Raw genomic sequence first — 17,347 nt, 5'->3', positions numbered from 1 at the left:
AGCTGGGGCCAGATCTGAGAATACGGTGGGTGGGGAAGCAATTCGAAGCTCAATTCATGAATTTTTGCCATTCTCAATGACTTGTGGCACGGTGAGTTGTCTTGGTGGAACAACACTTTTTTCTTCTTCATATGAAGGCCGCGATTTCGACCTTCAAACGCTCCAATAACGGTATATAATAGCCACTGTTGATGGTTTTTCCCTTCTCAAGATAATCGATAAAAATTATTCCATGCGCATACCAAAAAAAACAGAGGCCATTACTTTGCCAGCGGACTTTTAAGTCTTTCCACGCTTCGGAGACGGTTCACCGGTCGCTGTCCACTCAGCCGACTGTCGATTGAACTCAGGAGTGTAGTGATGGAGCCATGTTTTATCCATTGTCACATATCGACGGAAAAACTCGGGAGTATTACGAGTTAACAGCTGCAAACACCGCTCAGAATCATCAACACGTTGTTGTTTTTGGTCAAATGTGAGCTCGCGCGGCACCCATTTTTCACAGAGCTTCCGCATATCCAAATATTGATAAATGATATGGCCAACACGTTCCTTTGATATCTCTAAGGCCTCTGCTATCTCGATCAACTTCATTTTACGATAATTCAAAATCATTTTGTGGATTTTTTTGATGTTTTCGTCGGTAACCACCTCTTTCGGGCGTCCACTGCGTTCACCGTCCTCCGTGCTCATTTCACCACGCTTGAATTTTGCATACCAATCAATTATTGTTGATTTCCCTGGGGCAGAGTCCGGAAACTCATTATCAAGCCAAGTTTTTGCTTCCACCGTATTTTTTCCCTTCAGAAAACAGTATTTTATCAAAACACGTTTTTTCATTTTTTTCACAATAACAAAAGTTGCTTCACAAAAGACGCTCTATCTCACAAATTAATTGACTTACAGACGAAAAATTTTGACACGAATCATTTAAAGGTTGGTACTATATAAAAATAATATGCATTTAATACTAGCGACACCATCTATGTGTCAGACCGGGGACACCTGTTATTTGATAGGACCAGCTGGGTTTGAAAACGACCATAGCAGCGTTAGGTATAATGGGAGCCCGATATTTTCGGGCTCACTTAGACTATTCAGTCCATTGTGATACCACAGTGGTGAACTTCTCTCTTATAACTGCCCAGCAAAAAATATTACAGCAGTAAAATTTAGTTGCGCTTTTTGGTATACAATAAAGTAGGCAGTGAATCCATACTGCATGTATCGCCGGCAATAACGTAAACGAGTAATCAAATTAGTTTATGATCATTCGTTTACGTTATTGCAGCCAATTCATGCTGTATAGATGCACGAAAAGTAGTGATTTTTCCTTCATACTATTGCTCACTTCTGAGCAATATTGTTATTGGAATTAGCAATTATATCAGCGCTATATATAAGCTGCTCTAAATCGGGACATCGCCCACAAAAATCAGCGATGATTCGGTTGTTTTGTAAGCAGTTGGTACTGCCTCTCTCCCTTACAATCATGCTGAAATAGTGCTCCATTTTTTGCTGGGTGAGTGCTGCCAGATTACGTGCTTAGTTCAATGATACAATACCTGATTTTTTATAGCCGAGTCCGAATGGCGTTCCACATTGCGGTGAAACCACTTGGAGAAGTTTTGAAATACTCAGAAATGTCATCAGCTTATTGAAAAACTATTTTGGTGTTCGTTCGAAACTGGAGTTGAACCCACGACCCTATGTATGCAAGACGGGCATGCCAACCGTTGCACCATGAGCGTTGTATCGAACTCAATTGATGTGTTTTAATCGAGCATTGCGTCATGAATGAATGGCCACAATATCTGGATAGACACGATAATGGGATTTTGCAGCACGAAAACGTTCGATCATATGTTGCAAACCCCCCAAACATTTATTTGGAAACACACAAACGGGAAGTGCTACCCCAGCCGGCCTTTAATCCAGACATTGTTTTCTCTAATTACCACTTGTTCCGTTCGATAACACATGGCATGACTGATTAGAATTTTAAAAAATCGGGCAATTTTTTTAGTTGCTATAAAATACGTTAACATTAATGTCCTTGAAAGGGCTGAACATCGATCCACAAAAGTGTAGTAAATTTAATTGACCCCCGGGAAGTCCAGCTACGCCCATGAAATCTCCAGAATAGTATTCCAAGCCAATAAACACCCAGAGAAGGAATATGATCACTTCAAACATGTTTTAAGAGCAAAATGTTATTTTTGGGTGGTGACCATGTAACATGGTTTTCGCAGCCATGTTATTTTCTCGGAAATCATGTATCTGATTTCGGCAAGCAGGTTTTATTTGACGAGAAAATAACATTTTAGTGACAAACATGTTACATGGTCACCATACAAAAATAACATTTTGCTCTTGAAACATGTTTGAGGTGATAATATTCCTTCTCTGCGTTAAGCTAACAAAATCAATTAAATATTTTCAAAAACTGTTTTGTTACACTTTACATCAATGTGTCCCTGTTTATCTCATTAACTAGATAACCTACGCCCCTGCCCTCTTTGCGGAGAGTTCTTGTATATGCGAGCTAATATCCAATACCCACTTTTTTGACTCCTCTTGCAAATACCAGAAAACCCCATGAATGTAAAATCCATTTTTCAAACCATAATAGGTTAAAGTTGCAGTCCGATTAAGTTCCAGGCTCACTTAGACTATTCAGTCCATTATGATAAAACTATAATAGAAATAATACCAGGAGACGAATGGATTGAATACGACAAGAATGTGCGAAATATATCATCGTACCAGTGTTGTGAAGTTCAACAAATGGTTGCAAAGCCTGGATAGACTCCTCGAAAGTTTATGCTGATCGTTTACTGAGATTGAAAAGGAATCATTCACTATGAGCTGCTCTAGGCTGTTCGAACGACTAATTCTCTACATTCTGCCAGAAGATGATGAGAGATTGAGGCAACCGATTAAAAAATTGCCAGAACTGATCAACAGAAAGTCCTTCGTATTCCATCAGAACACACACACCGTTGATGACTCGCTAAAATCTGGAGGAATTTGGCTGAGAATTTTTATGGCAACCACCATATGTGCACATAACCTTGGACTATCATATCCCAGCAAAAAAAAATTGGAAGTTCTTTTAAAGGCACAACTTTAAAAGCACTTCCAAAAATGTCCTCCAAAAGATGTTCCTTATTTTAACTGCAAAGGAATTTCAATTGAGTCAACTTTTTTTTAATTCGTTTTTTCAAATTTTTGATAACAAAAATATTTTTTTTTTATTTCAAATGGGTTAAAAACAGATTAAGAATTAATAAAATGGTGCAAATTATTAAAATTTTGCCGAAAAAAAATTCTAAATACTTTCTAGAAAAATTGCAAATTTTTGAAAACATTTGATGTTAAACATTCCAGACACGCATTATAGTGCAATACAAATCATAAAAAAAAATAAAAAATATTTATTTGTCAAAATATCACAAAATTTCTTAATTATCATCCAAAACACTGAATTGGTATCACACTTTAAGAAGTGATGCAAATTCAACGGCTGTTGATCCGGTGGACATCCGTCCTATGACAAGTCCATGTTAAATTTATCGCTTCTGTGCCAATTTTGCATCATTTACGGATCCAAAAAGAACATTTTCATTACATTTTTGGCGACGCTTTTTTTGCTGGGATAATGTTTTGGCCAATGGAGAACTCCCTAAATGGTGTAAAGTTGGTTTCTAGAGAAGGCTGTGGACATTATTTATCGAAGGAGAATGACAAAATAGGGTTCAATAAACTTTATTATAATTTTAACAAAATAAAATAAAATTTAGTTGGAATACGAAAAACTTTTTCGACTACCCAATATTTACAAACTGTCAAAAAAAAACAGCAGCATTTATATGCTTATGTCCTATTTGATATAAACCTTATCTCTTGGTTGATCTTTCAAACACTTTAAAACCCTCAAAAATTGTAAACTAAAATACGAGCAAACAAATATGTCCGCATACTGTCACATATTATGATTTGGTTTGATTTTACACGACATTTATAAATTAAACATGAAATTTTATTTTGAAACATTGATTTAATTGAAATCAACAAGGACACACGTATCCAGTGAAAATTACACTCAGAGGAGAGAGAGACAACTGCCCAAGCGAAGAGGGAGAGAGAGTCAAATACACAAACACCATAAAACAATTACCCACGTAAAGTGATAATTGTGCACAAGTGTAAATGATTTGAGGTTATACACATACACATACACATACACATACACATACACATACACATACACATACACATACACATACACATACACATACACATACACACATGTATACGCAATGCCCCTTAAACACACCAGTCATACTTCAAGAGCTTTCGGGACTATTACCACAAACAAATAGACTGCAGTGGCGATAATTAAATGAAAGTTAAAATGAAAATCAAGTATTTTCACTCTCTACATGGCCAATGTATATTAGGATGAGGTGAGTGTAATGATGTGGTTTGCCGTCGCTCCCCACTTGTATTCATCGACCGTGGGGTCACAATATATACTGAATGTTATCGGAAAAATTTCATAAAAACTGTATTGCCTGGGCCGATTAAAATTTTGGTCTCTGACCATGGACATTCCAACAGGACTCAGCACCATCGAACCCAACACGCGTTAACCAAAGAATTCTTAATTTCTACCAAATAACAAAAAGTTTTTCAGCGGTGGATTATCCCACCTCAGTAATGCTGGTGACATTTCTGAGGGTTTCAAAGCTTCTCTAAGTGGTTTCACTGCAATGTAGAAAACCCTGTAGACTCGGCTATAAAAAGGAGGTCCCTTTTCATTGAGCTTAACATGGAATCGGGCAGCACTCAGTGATAAGAGAGAAGTTCACCACTGTGGTATCACCAATGGACTGAATAGTCTAAGTAAGCCTGAAATATCGGGCCGCCACCTAACATGCACGATTTGATTTTTGCGTTGCCGGCCTTCGGTCGGGTTTTAAGTCTCTCCAATGGACAGAGTCCAATGTGAGGCTAACGCAATTCCTATGAGATTCGCAACTCCGGAACATATATTTAATTTTTTTCTTAAAACTTCATATTCTTGCATTGAGTTAGGGTTCATTTCTTTTAAATAAAAAGTGAAAATGAGCCCTAATTTATATTGAGGTCGATTTTCACTCTTTAGTTATATTTTGTTGGGGCTCATATTTATTATACAACGTCGCCCCAAATTTTAGCCCTGGTTCATTCGGGTTTTGACCGGCTTTTGAGGACCCTAGTTGAATTCATTTAAGACTTGATTCCTGCAAATTTGAGTTCTTAAAGTAGAACTCCTCACTGATTACCAATCATAAGAAAGAATTTCTTTTATGGCCAGAGACTAATTTGAGGCTAATGGATTCCAAAGAGATTTGTACTCAGTAACACATATTTATTATTATTATTTTTTTTTTCTTAAAACTTCAAACATTTTTTCTATCAGGTTCCTTTTCACACGGTCTTTGAAATCGGAAGAGAAAATGGGCCCTAATTTATTTTGGAATCGATTTTCATGCTTTAGTTACATTTTGTTGGGGTTCATTTTCATGGGGCTCATATTCATTATGAAATGGGTTTTGTGGCTCATGTTCATACCGCCGATTTCTGGATTTATTTCATGGCACCTTATGAATTCTAAGTTTCTTATTAAAATTATTGGGATTTTATTTCATATTTATTAGGAACGATTTTAATTTCTTAAAATTACGATTTTTTATTGGGAAATAAGACCACAAAAATAGGTCCTTATTGATATTGGGGCTATATGATAACAGTATCAAGCAATGAATGGACTAATTTTTTGTTTTATTTGTACATATCGATGCCCTCATTCCAGAGTACGCTAAGTCGACTTAGCATGTTTTGATGGAGTTCGCTGTTTTTTATTCGGATTGATGTGAATTGCATCCTGTCAAAAATTCGAATTTATTGGACATTTCTATCAAAAATTATGGTTAATATTGTACTTATTTAGCCTGTGTCTAAAGATTTAAAAAATGTCCAATCCAAATAGGGCAAAAAGTTTTGTTCGGTCTAAAGTGGTCTAAGTCATTTTTAGCCATGTTCTATTATCACTATTTTGAGTTCGTACATACTAAAAAAATGTATACAAATTATGATTTTGAGACCGAAAATAAAAAAATTTTTCTATCTTATACGGGTTTTGAGAAATTTCAAAAAACAAAACTTGTTTCTTGTTTCCTGTAAAATTCACTTTTTAGACTTAGCGCACTTTGGAATGTCGACATCGATATGTTCCCCCATTTTCCTATCAACACTGTCCACAATTTCATTAAAATCGGTTAGTGACCTGAATACTGCGAACAACAAATGCATGGTCAGACACCAAGGGATAAACCGACACAGGAGGTGGTTCTGAGTCGATCGGTATATATATACCGATCGAGTCATCTTATGGGGCTTAAAATCAATATTTCTGGTGGGCACATTTTTTCGCAGATACCCTGACCATTATGTGCTGTGCCAATACTTATGTGTGGCACTGTATATAACAGGTTGGCTGATAAGTCCCCGGTCTGACACATAGATGGCGTCGCTAGTATTAAATGCATATTATTTTTATATAGTACCAACCTTCAAATGATTCGTGTCAAAATTTGACGTCTGTAAGTCAATTAGTTTGTGAGATAGAACGTCTTTTTTGAAGCAACTTTTGTTATTGTGGAAAAAATGGAAAAAAAAGAAATTTCGTGTTTTGATAAAATACTGTTTTCTGAAGGGGAAAAATACGGTGGAAGCAAAAATTTGGCTTGATAATGAGTTTCCGGACTCTGCCCCAGGGAAATCAACAATAATTGATTGATATGCAAAAATCAAGCGTGGTGAAATGAGCACGGAAGACGGTGAACGCAGTGGACGCCCGAAAGAGGTGGTTACCGACGAAAACATCAAAAAAATCCAAAAAATGATTTTGAATGACCGTAGTTGATAATGAAGTTGATCGAGATAGCAGAGGCCTTAAAGATATCAAAGGAACGTGTTGGTCATATCATTCATCAATATTTGGATATGCGGAAGCTCTGTGCAAATGGGTGCCGCGCAAGCTCACATTTGACCAAAAACAACAAAGTGTTGATGTTTCTGAGCGGTGTTTGCAGCTGTTAACTCGTAATACACCCGAGTTTTTCCGTCGATATGTGACAATGGATGAAACATGGCTCCATCACTACACTCCAGAGACCAATCGACAGTCGGCTGAGTGGACAGCGACCGGTGAACCGTCTCCGAAGCGTGGAAAGACTCAAAAGTCCGCTGGCAAAGTAATGGCCTCTGTTTCTTGGGATGCGCATGGAATAATTTTTATCGATTATCTTGAGAAGGGAAAAACCATCAACAGTGACTATTATATGGCGTTATTGGAGCGTTTGAAGGTCGAAATCGCGGCAAAACGGCCCCATATGAAGAAGAAAAAAGTGTTGTTCCACAAGACAACGCACCGTGCCACAAGTCATTGAGAACGATGGCAAAAATTCATGAATTGGGCTTCGAATTGCTTCCCCACCCACCGTATTCTCCAGATCTGGCCCCCAGCGACTTTGTCTTATTCTCAGACCTCAAAAGGATGCTCGCAGGGAAAAAATTTGGCTACAATGAAGAGGTGATCGCCGAAACAGAGGCCTATTTTGAGGCAAAACCGAAGAAGTACTACCAAAATGGTATCACAAAATTGGAAGGTCGTTATAATCGTTGTATCGCTCTTGAAGGGATCTATGTTGAACAAGTATAAACGGCCGTAAGTTCGGCCAGGCCGAATCTTATGTACCCTCCACCATGAATTGCGTAGAAACTTCTACGAAAGACTGTCATCCACAATCGAATTACTTGGGTTGTGGTATCTTAAATCGCTTTCTACATTGTGAGTTAGTCCATACGTGGTATACATTAGACAAAAAAAGTATGTGTAGGTAAGTCTACAAATAATTACGAATCGATATGGACTTTTGCACGGTACGTAGGGAGCCAGAATTGAAATATGGGGGTCGCTTATATGGGGGCTATATACAGTTATTGATATGGACCAATTTTTGTGTGATTGGGGATCGATTTATCTGAGGGCTATATATAACTATAGACCGATATGGACCTAGTTAGGCATGGTTGTTAACGGCCATATACTAGCACAATGTACCAAATTTCAACTGACTCGGATGAAATTTGCTCCTCCAAGAGGCTCCAAAACCAAATCTCGGGATCGGTTTATATGGGGGCTATATGTGATTATGGACTGATATGGACCACCTTTGGCATGGTTGTTATATATCATATACTACCACTACGTACAAAATTTCAACCAGATCGGATGAATTTTGCTTCTCCAAAAGACACCGGAGGTCAAATCTGGGGATCGGTTTATATGGGTGCTATATATAATTATGGACTGATATGAACCAATACCTGCATGATTGTTGGATACCATATACTAACATCACGTACCAAATTTCAACCGAATGGGAAGAATTTTGCTCTTCCAAGAGGCTCCGGAGGTCAAATCTGGGGATCGGTTTATATGGGGCCTATATATAATTATGGACCGATATCGACCAATTTTTGCATGGGAGTTTGAGGCCATATATTAACACCACGTGCCAAATTTCAACTGAATCAGATGAATTTTGGCCTTCCAAGAGGCTCCGGAGGTCAAATCTGGTGATCGGTTTATATGGGGGCTATATTTAATATGGACCGATGTGAACCAATTTTTGCATGGTTGTTAGAGACCATATACAAACACCATGTACCAAATTTCAGCCGGATCGGATGAAATTTGCTTCTCATAAAGGCTCCACAAGACAAATCGGGGGGATCGGTTTATATGGGGGCTATATGTAATTATGGACCGATGTGGACCAATTTTTGCATGATTGTTAGAGACAATACACTAACACCATGTACCAATTTTCAGCCGGATTGGATGAAATTTGCTTCTCTTAGAAGCTCCGCAAGCCAAATCGGGGGATCGGTTTATATGGGGGCTATATATAATTATGGACCGCTGTCACCCAATTTTTGCATGGTTGTTAAAGACCATATACTAACACCATGTACCAAATTTCAGCCGGATCGGATGAAATTTGCTTCTCTTAGAGTCCTCGCAAGCCAAATTTGGGGGTCCGTTTATATGGGGGCTATACGTAAAAGTGGACCGATATGGCCCATTTGCAATACCATCCGACCTACATCAATAACAACTACTTGTGCCAAGTTTCAAGTCGATAGCTTGTTTCGTTCGGAAGTTAGCGTGATTTCAACAGACGGACGGACGGACGGACGGACATGCTCAGATCGACTCAGAATTTCACCACGACCCAGTATATAAAGGGTGATTCTTTTGAGGTTAGGATTTTCATGCATTAGTATTTGACAGATCACGTGGGATTTCAGACATGGTGTCAAAGAGAAAGATGCTCAGTATGCTTTGACATTTCATCATGAATAGACTTACGATCTGCCACAACGTCGAATTTTCAGTGAATGGGCCCTAGAAAAGTTGGCAGAAAATCCGCTTTTTTATCGACAAATTTTGTTCAGCGATGAGGCTCATTTCTGGTTGAATGGCTACGTAAATAAGCAAAATTGCCGCATTTGGAGTGAAGAGCAACCAGAAGCCGTTCAAGAACTGCCCATGCATCCCGAAAAATGCACTGTTTGGTGTGGTTTGTACGCTGGTGGACGCAACGTTACGGTGAATGGCGATCGCTATCGTTCGATGCTAACAAACTTTTTGTTGCCAAAAATGGAAGAACTGAACTTGGTTGACATGTGGTTTCAACAAGATGGCGCTACATGCCACACAGCTCGCGATTCTATGGCCATTTTGAGGGAAAACTTCGGAGAACAATTCATCTCAAGAAATGGACCGGTAAGTTGGCCACCAAGATCATGCGATTTGACGCCTTTAGACTATTTTTTGTGGGGCTACGTCAAGTCTAAAGTCTACAGAAATAAGCCAGCAACTATTCCAGCTTTGGAAGACAACATTTCCGAAGAAATTCGGGCTATTCCGGCCGAAATGCTCGAAAAAGTTGCCCAAAATTGGACTTTCCGAATGGACCACCTAAGACGCAGCCGCGGTCAACATTTAAATGAAATTATCTTCAAAAAGTAAATGTCATGGACCAATCTAACGTTTCAAATAAAGAACCGATGAGATTTTGCAAATTTTATGCGTTTTTTTTTAAAAAAAAAGTTATCAAGCTCTTAACAAATCACCCTTTATATACTTTGTGTTACAAACGGAATGACAAAGTTAATATACCCCCCATCCTATGGTGGAGGGTATAATAATAAAAACGAATTTTGACAAAAAAAAATGTGTTTTCTTTGTTAGACCGGGGACTTATCAGCCAACCTGTTACCTACTCTAATAATTGTTTAGTCCCTAAAAGCTTCAACATGTCCTTAATCCCTAGGGCAATTATCATTATTACGTCCGAAATGTTTGTATTTTTTTTTTTGCCACATTCAAAGGACTATGTGATGCCTGCGTGTGTGCGTGTGTGTGTGCGTGTGTGTGTGTGCGTGCCTTGTTTATTTAATGGGACTTGCATCACAACCATTACAGATTTAATTAAATTTAATTGTAATATAATTTCATGTACTTTTCAATTGTGTGTTCTATTATTAACTGACATTTTACAGTTTCACTAGTTATGCTCCTCCCGCCCTCCACACAATATCGCATTCTCATATATTCCGCAACCTAATGATCTTGTTTGCAGAGAACATGTTTAGAAATTGTAATTTTATGTCATTGTCATTGACTTTAATAATTTACGGTTGTTCGTTATTTTCTTGTTTTTATAGGTACGCCCTATTGGATGGCACCGGAAGTGGCTGCTGTTGAACGCAAGGGTGGCTATAATCAATTATGTGATATTTGGGCCTGTGGTATAACAGCAATTGGTAAGTATTATATTCGATTTAATCTCCTCGAAAATGTACAAATAGGTTTTAAATCATACGGCACTGACCACAAAGACCTTAAGATTTATAGCTTAAAAGATAAATTGTGTTTAAATATATTGCATATAAAATTTTGTGGTCCATATATGGTTATGGACCACAGAAAGGCAGGTATAGTAAAATAGGTAACGGAAATAAGCTCATATTATATAAGAAAAAAAAAGATATAAGCACATATCAGATAAGAAATATACACATATAGGTTTAGATCTTTGCTGTACGATGAAACAACTGATAAAAGAAAATTGTGTCAATCACGTCAGGCGGCAGTACCATAACAAATCCATTCAAATCTTCAAACCCCATGACCAAAAATCCCTAGGGACTGGGGTATAAACTTGTAATGCATGTGGTAGGCACGCTATGCCCTACACATGAGAGCAGAGAAACCCAAATTGATGCAGAACCCCTTCAAAAAAAAACATATTCACAAAGGACTAATTGCAATCCGCCGCTAAAAACCATAAGGATAAGACTGCACCCGGTCCTGCTGGCCTATCCATTGATGTAATGAAAGTGAAGGAATCAAGCACCCCAGTACTAGAATGATTAAAACCGGTGAACCGATTTGTCTTCTTACACCGTTTGTCGGGTTTCGTGAACATACCATTTTCGTTGGACCGGTAGAACCAGTGTTTTCAATGCCTCAACAACCGGCTTTCGGGTTTTTTATTTTCATTGTAAAATTGTCAAGTTAATGCCAAATTTAAGAAAATCCATCTGGGTAATTTAATAAACAGAAAACACTTCGTAATAGATACAACGTACATTTGAATTTAAAACAAGTATATACGGCAGTAAGTTCGGCCGAAGCTTATGTACCCTCCACCATGGATTGCGTAGAAACTTCTACTGAAGACTGTCATCCACAATCGAATTACTTGGGTCGCGGTATCACTTGCCGATGGCAAGGTATCTTAAAACTTCCTAACACCGTCTTCTAAATTGCAAGGTAGTCCATCTGTGGTATATATTAAACTAAACAAGTATATACGGCCGTAAGTTCGGTCAGGCCGAATCTTATGTACCCTCCACCATGGATTGCGTAGAAACTTCTACGAAAGACTGTCATCCACATATTTCAACTCACATGGTTGTTAAATATCATATGCTACCACCACGTACCAAATTTCAACCAGATCGGATGAATTTTGCTTCTCCAAAAGGCACCGGAAGTCAAATCTGGGGATCGGTTTATATGGGAGCTATATATTATTATGGACTGATAGGAACCAATTCCTGCATGGTTGTTGGATACCCTATACTAACATCACGTACCAAATTTCAACTGAATGGGAAGAATTTTGCTCTTCCAAGGTGCTCCGGAGGTCAAATCTGGGGATCGGTTTATATGGGGCCTATATATAATTATGGACCGATATCGACCAATTTTTGCATGGGTGATTGAAGCCATATATTAACATCACGTACCAAATTTCAACTGAATCAGATGATGTTTGGTCTTCTAAGAGGCTCCGGAGGTCAAATCTGGTGACCGGTTTATATGGGGGCTATATATAATTATGGACCGATATGGACCAATTTTTGCATGGTTGTTAGAGACCATATACTAACACCATGTACCAAATTTCAGCCAGAGCGGATGAAATTTGCTTCTCTTAGAGGCTCCGCAAGCCAAATCGGGGGATCGGTTTATATGGGGGCTATATATAATTATGGACCGATGTGAACCAATTTTTGCATGGTTGTTAGAGACCATATACTAACACCATGTACCAAATTTCAGCCGGATCGGATGAAAATTGTTTCTCTTAGAGGCTCTGCAAGCCAAATCGGGGGATCGGTTTATATGGGGGCTATATATAATTATGGACCGATGTGAACCAATTTTTGCATGGTTGTTAGAGACCATATACTAACACCATGTACCACATTTCAGCCGGATCGGATGAAATTTGCTTCTCTTAGAGGCCTCGCAAGCCAAATTTAGGGGTCCGTTTATATGGGGGCTATACGAAAAAGTGAACCGATATGGCACATTTGCAATACCATCCGACCTACATCAATAACAACTACTTGTGCCAAGTTTCAAGTCGATAGCTTGTTTCGTTCGGAAGTTAGCTTGATTTCAACAGACGGACGGACGGACGGACATGCTCAGATCGGCTCAGAATTTCACCACGACCCAGAATATATATACTTTATGGGGTCTTAGAGCAATATTTCGATGTGTTACAAACGGAATGACAAAGTTAATATACCCTCCATCCTATGGTGGAGGGTATAAAAAGGCCGATTAAATACGTATATAATTAAGTTTGGCAAAATTTTCTATAGAATTAAAATGTTGACAACATTTTCTATAGAAATAAAATTAGACAAAATTTTCTATAGAAATAAAATTTTGACAAAATTTTCCATAAAAATAAAATTTTGGTAGCTTATTTTTGGCTCGAGTGGCTACCATGATTATCAACCGATATGGTCCAATTTTTGTGTGATTTTGCCCGATGATGCCGCCAGCCCATAAACCGCACCAAACAGTCACTCTTTGTGGGTGCATTGGTTTTTCTACAATCACTCTTGGATTCTCATTCACCCAAATGCGGCAATTCTGTTTATTGACGAATCCACTGAGGTGAAAATGTGCCTCATCACTGAAGATGATTTTCTTCGAAAATTGGTCATCCACTGTTGCAATTTCTTGGAACCATTCTGCCCATTCACGACGTTTGGAATGGTCAAGAGGCTTTAGTTCTTGAGCCAATTGCACCTTGTAAGCGTGTAAATGCAAGTCTTTATGCATAATGTTCATCAACAACGAGCGTGAGAGGTGCAATTGTTGGGCACGACGACGAGTTTAGGTGGACGGCTCTTCAGCCACACTATAGCGAACAGCAGCAATATTTTCTGCAGTACGAGCTGTACGAGCATGCACATCTTCTACAGACCCGGTTTGCTCGAATTTTTCCACGATTTTTGCGATTGTACGCACATTTGGACGATCACATTGACCAAAAAAATCACGAAGTGCACGTTATGCATTTTGATTTGAACGCCCATTTTCATAATAAGTCTGGATAACTTTAACACGTTGTTGGATTGTGTATCTCTCCATGGTTCAAATTGAGTATGTCTGAAATAGAGAAATGTCAAATAAAATTCGGAAAAAAACTTGGAGTTTAGGTGTAGTTCTCATTCATCGTCGGCCCTTACAATTTAACCACCCTTTATAACTATAGACCTATATGGACCAATTTTGGCATGGTTATTAGCGGCCATATACTAACACCACGTTGAAAATTTCAACCGGATCGGATGTATTTTGCTTCTCCAAGAGACTCCGGAGATCAAATCTGGGGAACGGTTTATATGGGGGCTATATATAATTATGGGCCGATATGGACCAAGTTTTGATATGGACCAATTATTGCGTGTTTGTTAGAGCCCACATACTAACACCACGTTCCAAATTTCAAATAGATAGGATGAATTTTGCTCCTGCAAGAGGCGTCGGAGGTCAAATCTGGGGATCGGTTTATATGGGGGCTATATATAATTATAGACCGATATGGACCACCTTTTGCATGCTTGTTAGAAACCATATAACACCACGATCCAAATTTAAACCGGATCGGATGAATTTTGCTCCTGCAAGAGGCGTCGGAGGTCCTGGGGATCGGTTTATATGGGGGCTATATATAATTATGGACCGATATGGACCAAGTTTTGCATGGTTGTTAGAAACCATATAACACCACGTACCAAATTTCAACCTGATCGGATGAATTTTGCTCCTCTTAGAGGCTCCGGAGGTCAAATCTGGAGATCGGTTTATATGGGGGCTATATATAATTATGGACCGATATGGACCAATTTTTGCATGGTTGTTAGGGACTATATACTCATACCTTGTACCAAATTTCAGCCGGATCGGATGAAATTTGCTGCTCTTAGAGGATCGGCAAACCAAATCTGGGGATCGGTTTATATGGGGGCTATATATAATTATAGACCGATATGGACCAATTTTTGTATGGTTGTTAGAGACCATATACTTACACCATGTACCAAATTTCAGCGAGATCGGATGAAATATGCTACCCTTATAGGCTCCGCAAGCCAAATCTGGGGGTCCGTTAATATGGGGGCTATACGTAAAAGTGAACCGACCTACACCAATAACAACTTCTTGTGCCAAGTTTGAAGTCGATAGCTTGTTTAGTTCGGAAGTTAGCGTGATTTCAACAGACGGACGGACGGACATGCTTACCACGACCCAGAATATATATATACTTTAAATAATAAATAATAAAATAATATAATCCCTTCAAAATTACGAGTTTTTAAGAAATAGTCGGCCCCGCCCGACTTCCTACTTTACTTACTTGTTTTAAGCTCTTTTTGCTTGAAGCGTGCTGAATACGATGGTGTCGAGTCCTGCTGGAATGTCCATGGTCTTCCGGAGGCACCGTGGTGCAATGGTTACCATGTCCGCCTGTCACCCAAGGGGTCATGGGTTCAATCGCAGTTTCGACCAATGAAGAAAACATTTTTCAGTGATGGATTATGCCCTCGTCAGTAATGCTGGTGACATTTCTGAGGGTTTCAAAGCATCTCTAAGTGGTTTCACCGCAATGTGAAACGCCGTTCGGCTATAAAATTCACCATGGTGGTATCACAATGGACTGAATAATCTAAAAAAATAATAAAAAATAATAAAGATAAAATTAAAATTCATTGGAGATGATTCAATTTTGCACTACTGCTGGATCACAAAGTGGGATCCAAACTACTTTTTTGGAAGCTCTTGTTTGCTGGGAAATAAAAGCGAGCAACATCCTTTTTAAGCCTTTCTTTCTTGACGCGTGATGTGTCCCGTTGGAATATCCAATATGTGCGGCCAAATTGTTTGTCTGCGGAGGACTTCAATACTACTTTTAGGACATTTTTTATCGATAATATTGCGTCGTTAAGGCGGTACATACCATTACCTTTGGGGCCAATCGCAGGTGGACATTTTCAGCTGAATTCTTTGGGAAGTAAACCCCAACATTTTCTTTGTTCACAAACCGCTCTAAATGAAATGGCTTCTGATCGGCGAAATCAAAATTATGTGACTGGCCACATTCAATGGTTTTAGCCCAAGCGCAATTTTCAATATGTGTTGCATCTGTTCTCCCTATATGTTCAGGTCACAAGCATTAGCGTAGCTAGACAATTTTCATAGGGGGGCTAAGCCTCCCTAGCTAAGAATTTATAGACTGAACTTATAGGTTCAATTAATGTTTTATTTCATAAAAATGAATAAAAATCAGGCATCTAGACAATTAATTTATAATAAACCAACTAAAAGTAGTTCCACACTTTTTCCAGCAAAAAATTGGGAGTTGTTCTAAAGACACAACCTTAAAGCACTTCCAAAAATGTCCTCACAAAGAAGTTAATTATTTAACTACACAGGAAGTTGTTTACTTTAATTTTTCTGCTCATATTTTAATGGGTAATTTTTTGTTTTCTTTTTTTCAAATAGTTTAAGAAAAGAGTAAGAATAAATAAAATGGTACAAATCATTCAAATTTTGCCACAAAAATGCCAAATCCATTATAGAAAAATCGATAATTTTTGAAAATATTCGAGGGAAAATGTTTCAAACAAGCTTTAGAATGCATTAAATCATAAAAACATAAAAATATAAAAATTATTTATTTGGGAAAATATCATAAAAGTTTTCAATACACTGAATTCGGATCGCATCTTAAGAAGTGATGCAAATTCATTGCAACGGCTGTTGAAACGGTGGACATATGTCCTATGACAAGTTAATATTACATTTATCGCTTCTCCGCCAATTTTGCACCACTTCCGGACACAAAAAGAAAATTTTCACTTCTTTTTTGGCGACGCCTTTTTGCAGCATTATTAAGATATTCATTTATGAAAGACTAGTTTTAATATCAATTATTTTTTAATTAAATTGACTAAACCAGACTAAATAAAATAATAAAGGAGCTTTAGTTATTAAACTAAACATAAATTTAGGAACTTAAATCATAAATTCAACCACAGCTTTATTTCATAAATATCAAGCTTCAAACATTCACTTATACTAAAGAAACTAATTCACAATTTAGAAGATAATGTTACGATATAAAACTATATATTACCATCGGCAACAGCTACCACAACCCGAGTAATTCGATTGTGCATGAAAGTCTTTAGCGGAACTTTGTGCGGTTGTATATACTTGTTTATAATTTTTATAAAAACAATGGAAAATCGTAAATAGCTTTTCAAATTCTGGGGGGGCTAAAATTTTTCTGGGGGGGGGTCTAAGCCCCCTCCCCAGAGGCCTTCCTACGCTTATGGTCACAGGTAA

General features: G+C 38.1%; 1 protein-coding gene across 14 annotated transcripts in view; it reads left to right on the top strand.

The window, feature by feature from the left end:
- Positions 1-17,347, top strand: part of hppy (MAP4K3-like protein hppy) — a 654,429-nt gene that overhangs the window by 542,268 nt on the left and 94,814 nt on the right. For all 14 annotated transcript variants that reach the window (XM_075313445.1, XM_075313442.1, XM_075313444.1 and 11 more), the window contains exon 4: positions 10,849-10,947. In XM_075313445.1, coding sequence (XP_075169560.1) covers positions 10,849-10,947 — 99 coding nt within the window. The remainder of the gene's footprint in view (positions 1-10,848; positions 10,948-17,347) is intronic.

Source organism: Haematobia irritans, chromosome 5 (genome assembly GCF_050003625.1).
Source record: "Haematobia irritans isolate KBUSLIRL chromosome 5, ASM5000362v1, whole genome shotgun sequence".
Taxonomy (NCBI): domain Eukaryota; kingdom Metazoa; phylum Arthropoda; class Insecta; order Diptera; family Muscidae; genus Haematobia; species Haematobia irritans.
This window is presented reverse-complemented; position numbering and strand designations above follow the sequence as displayed.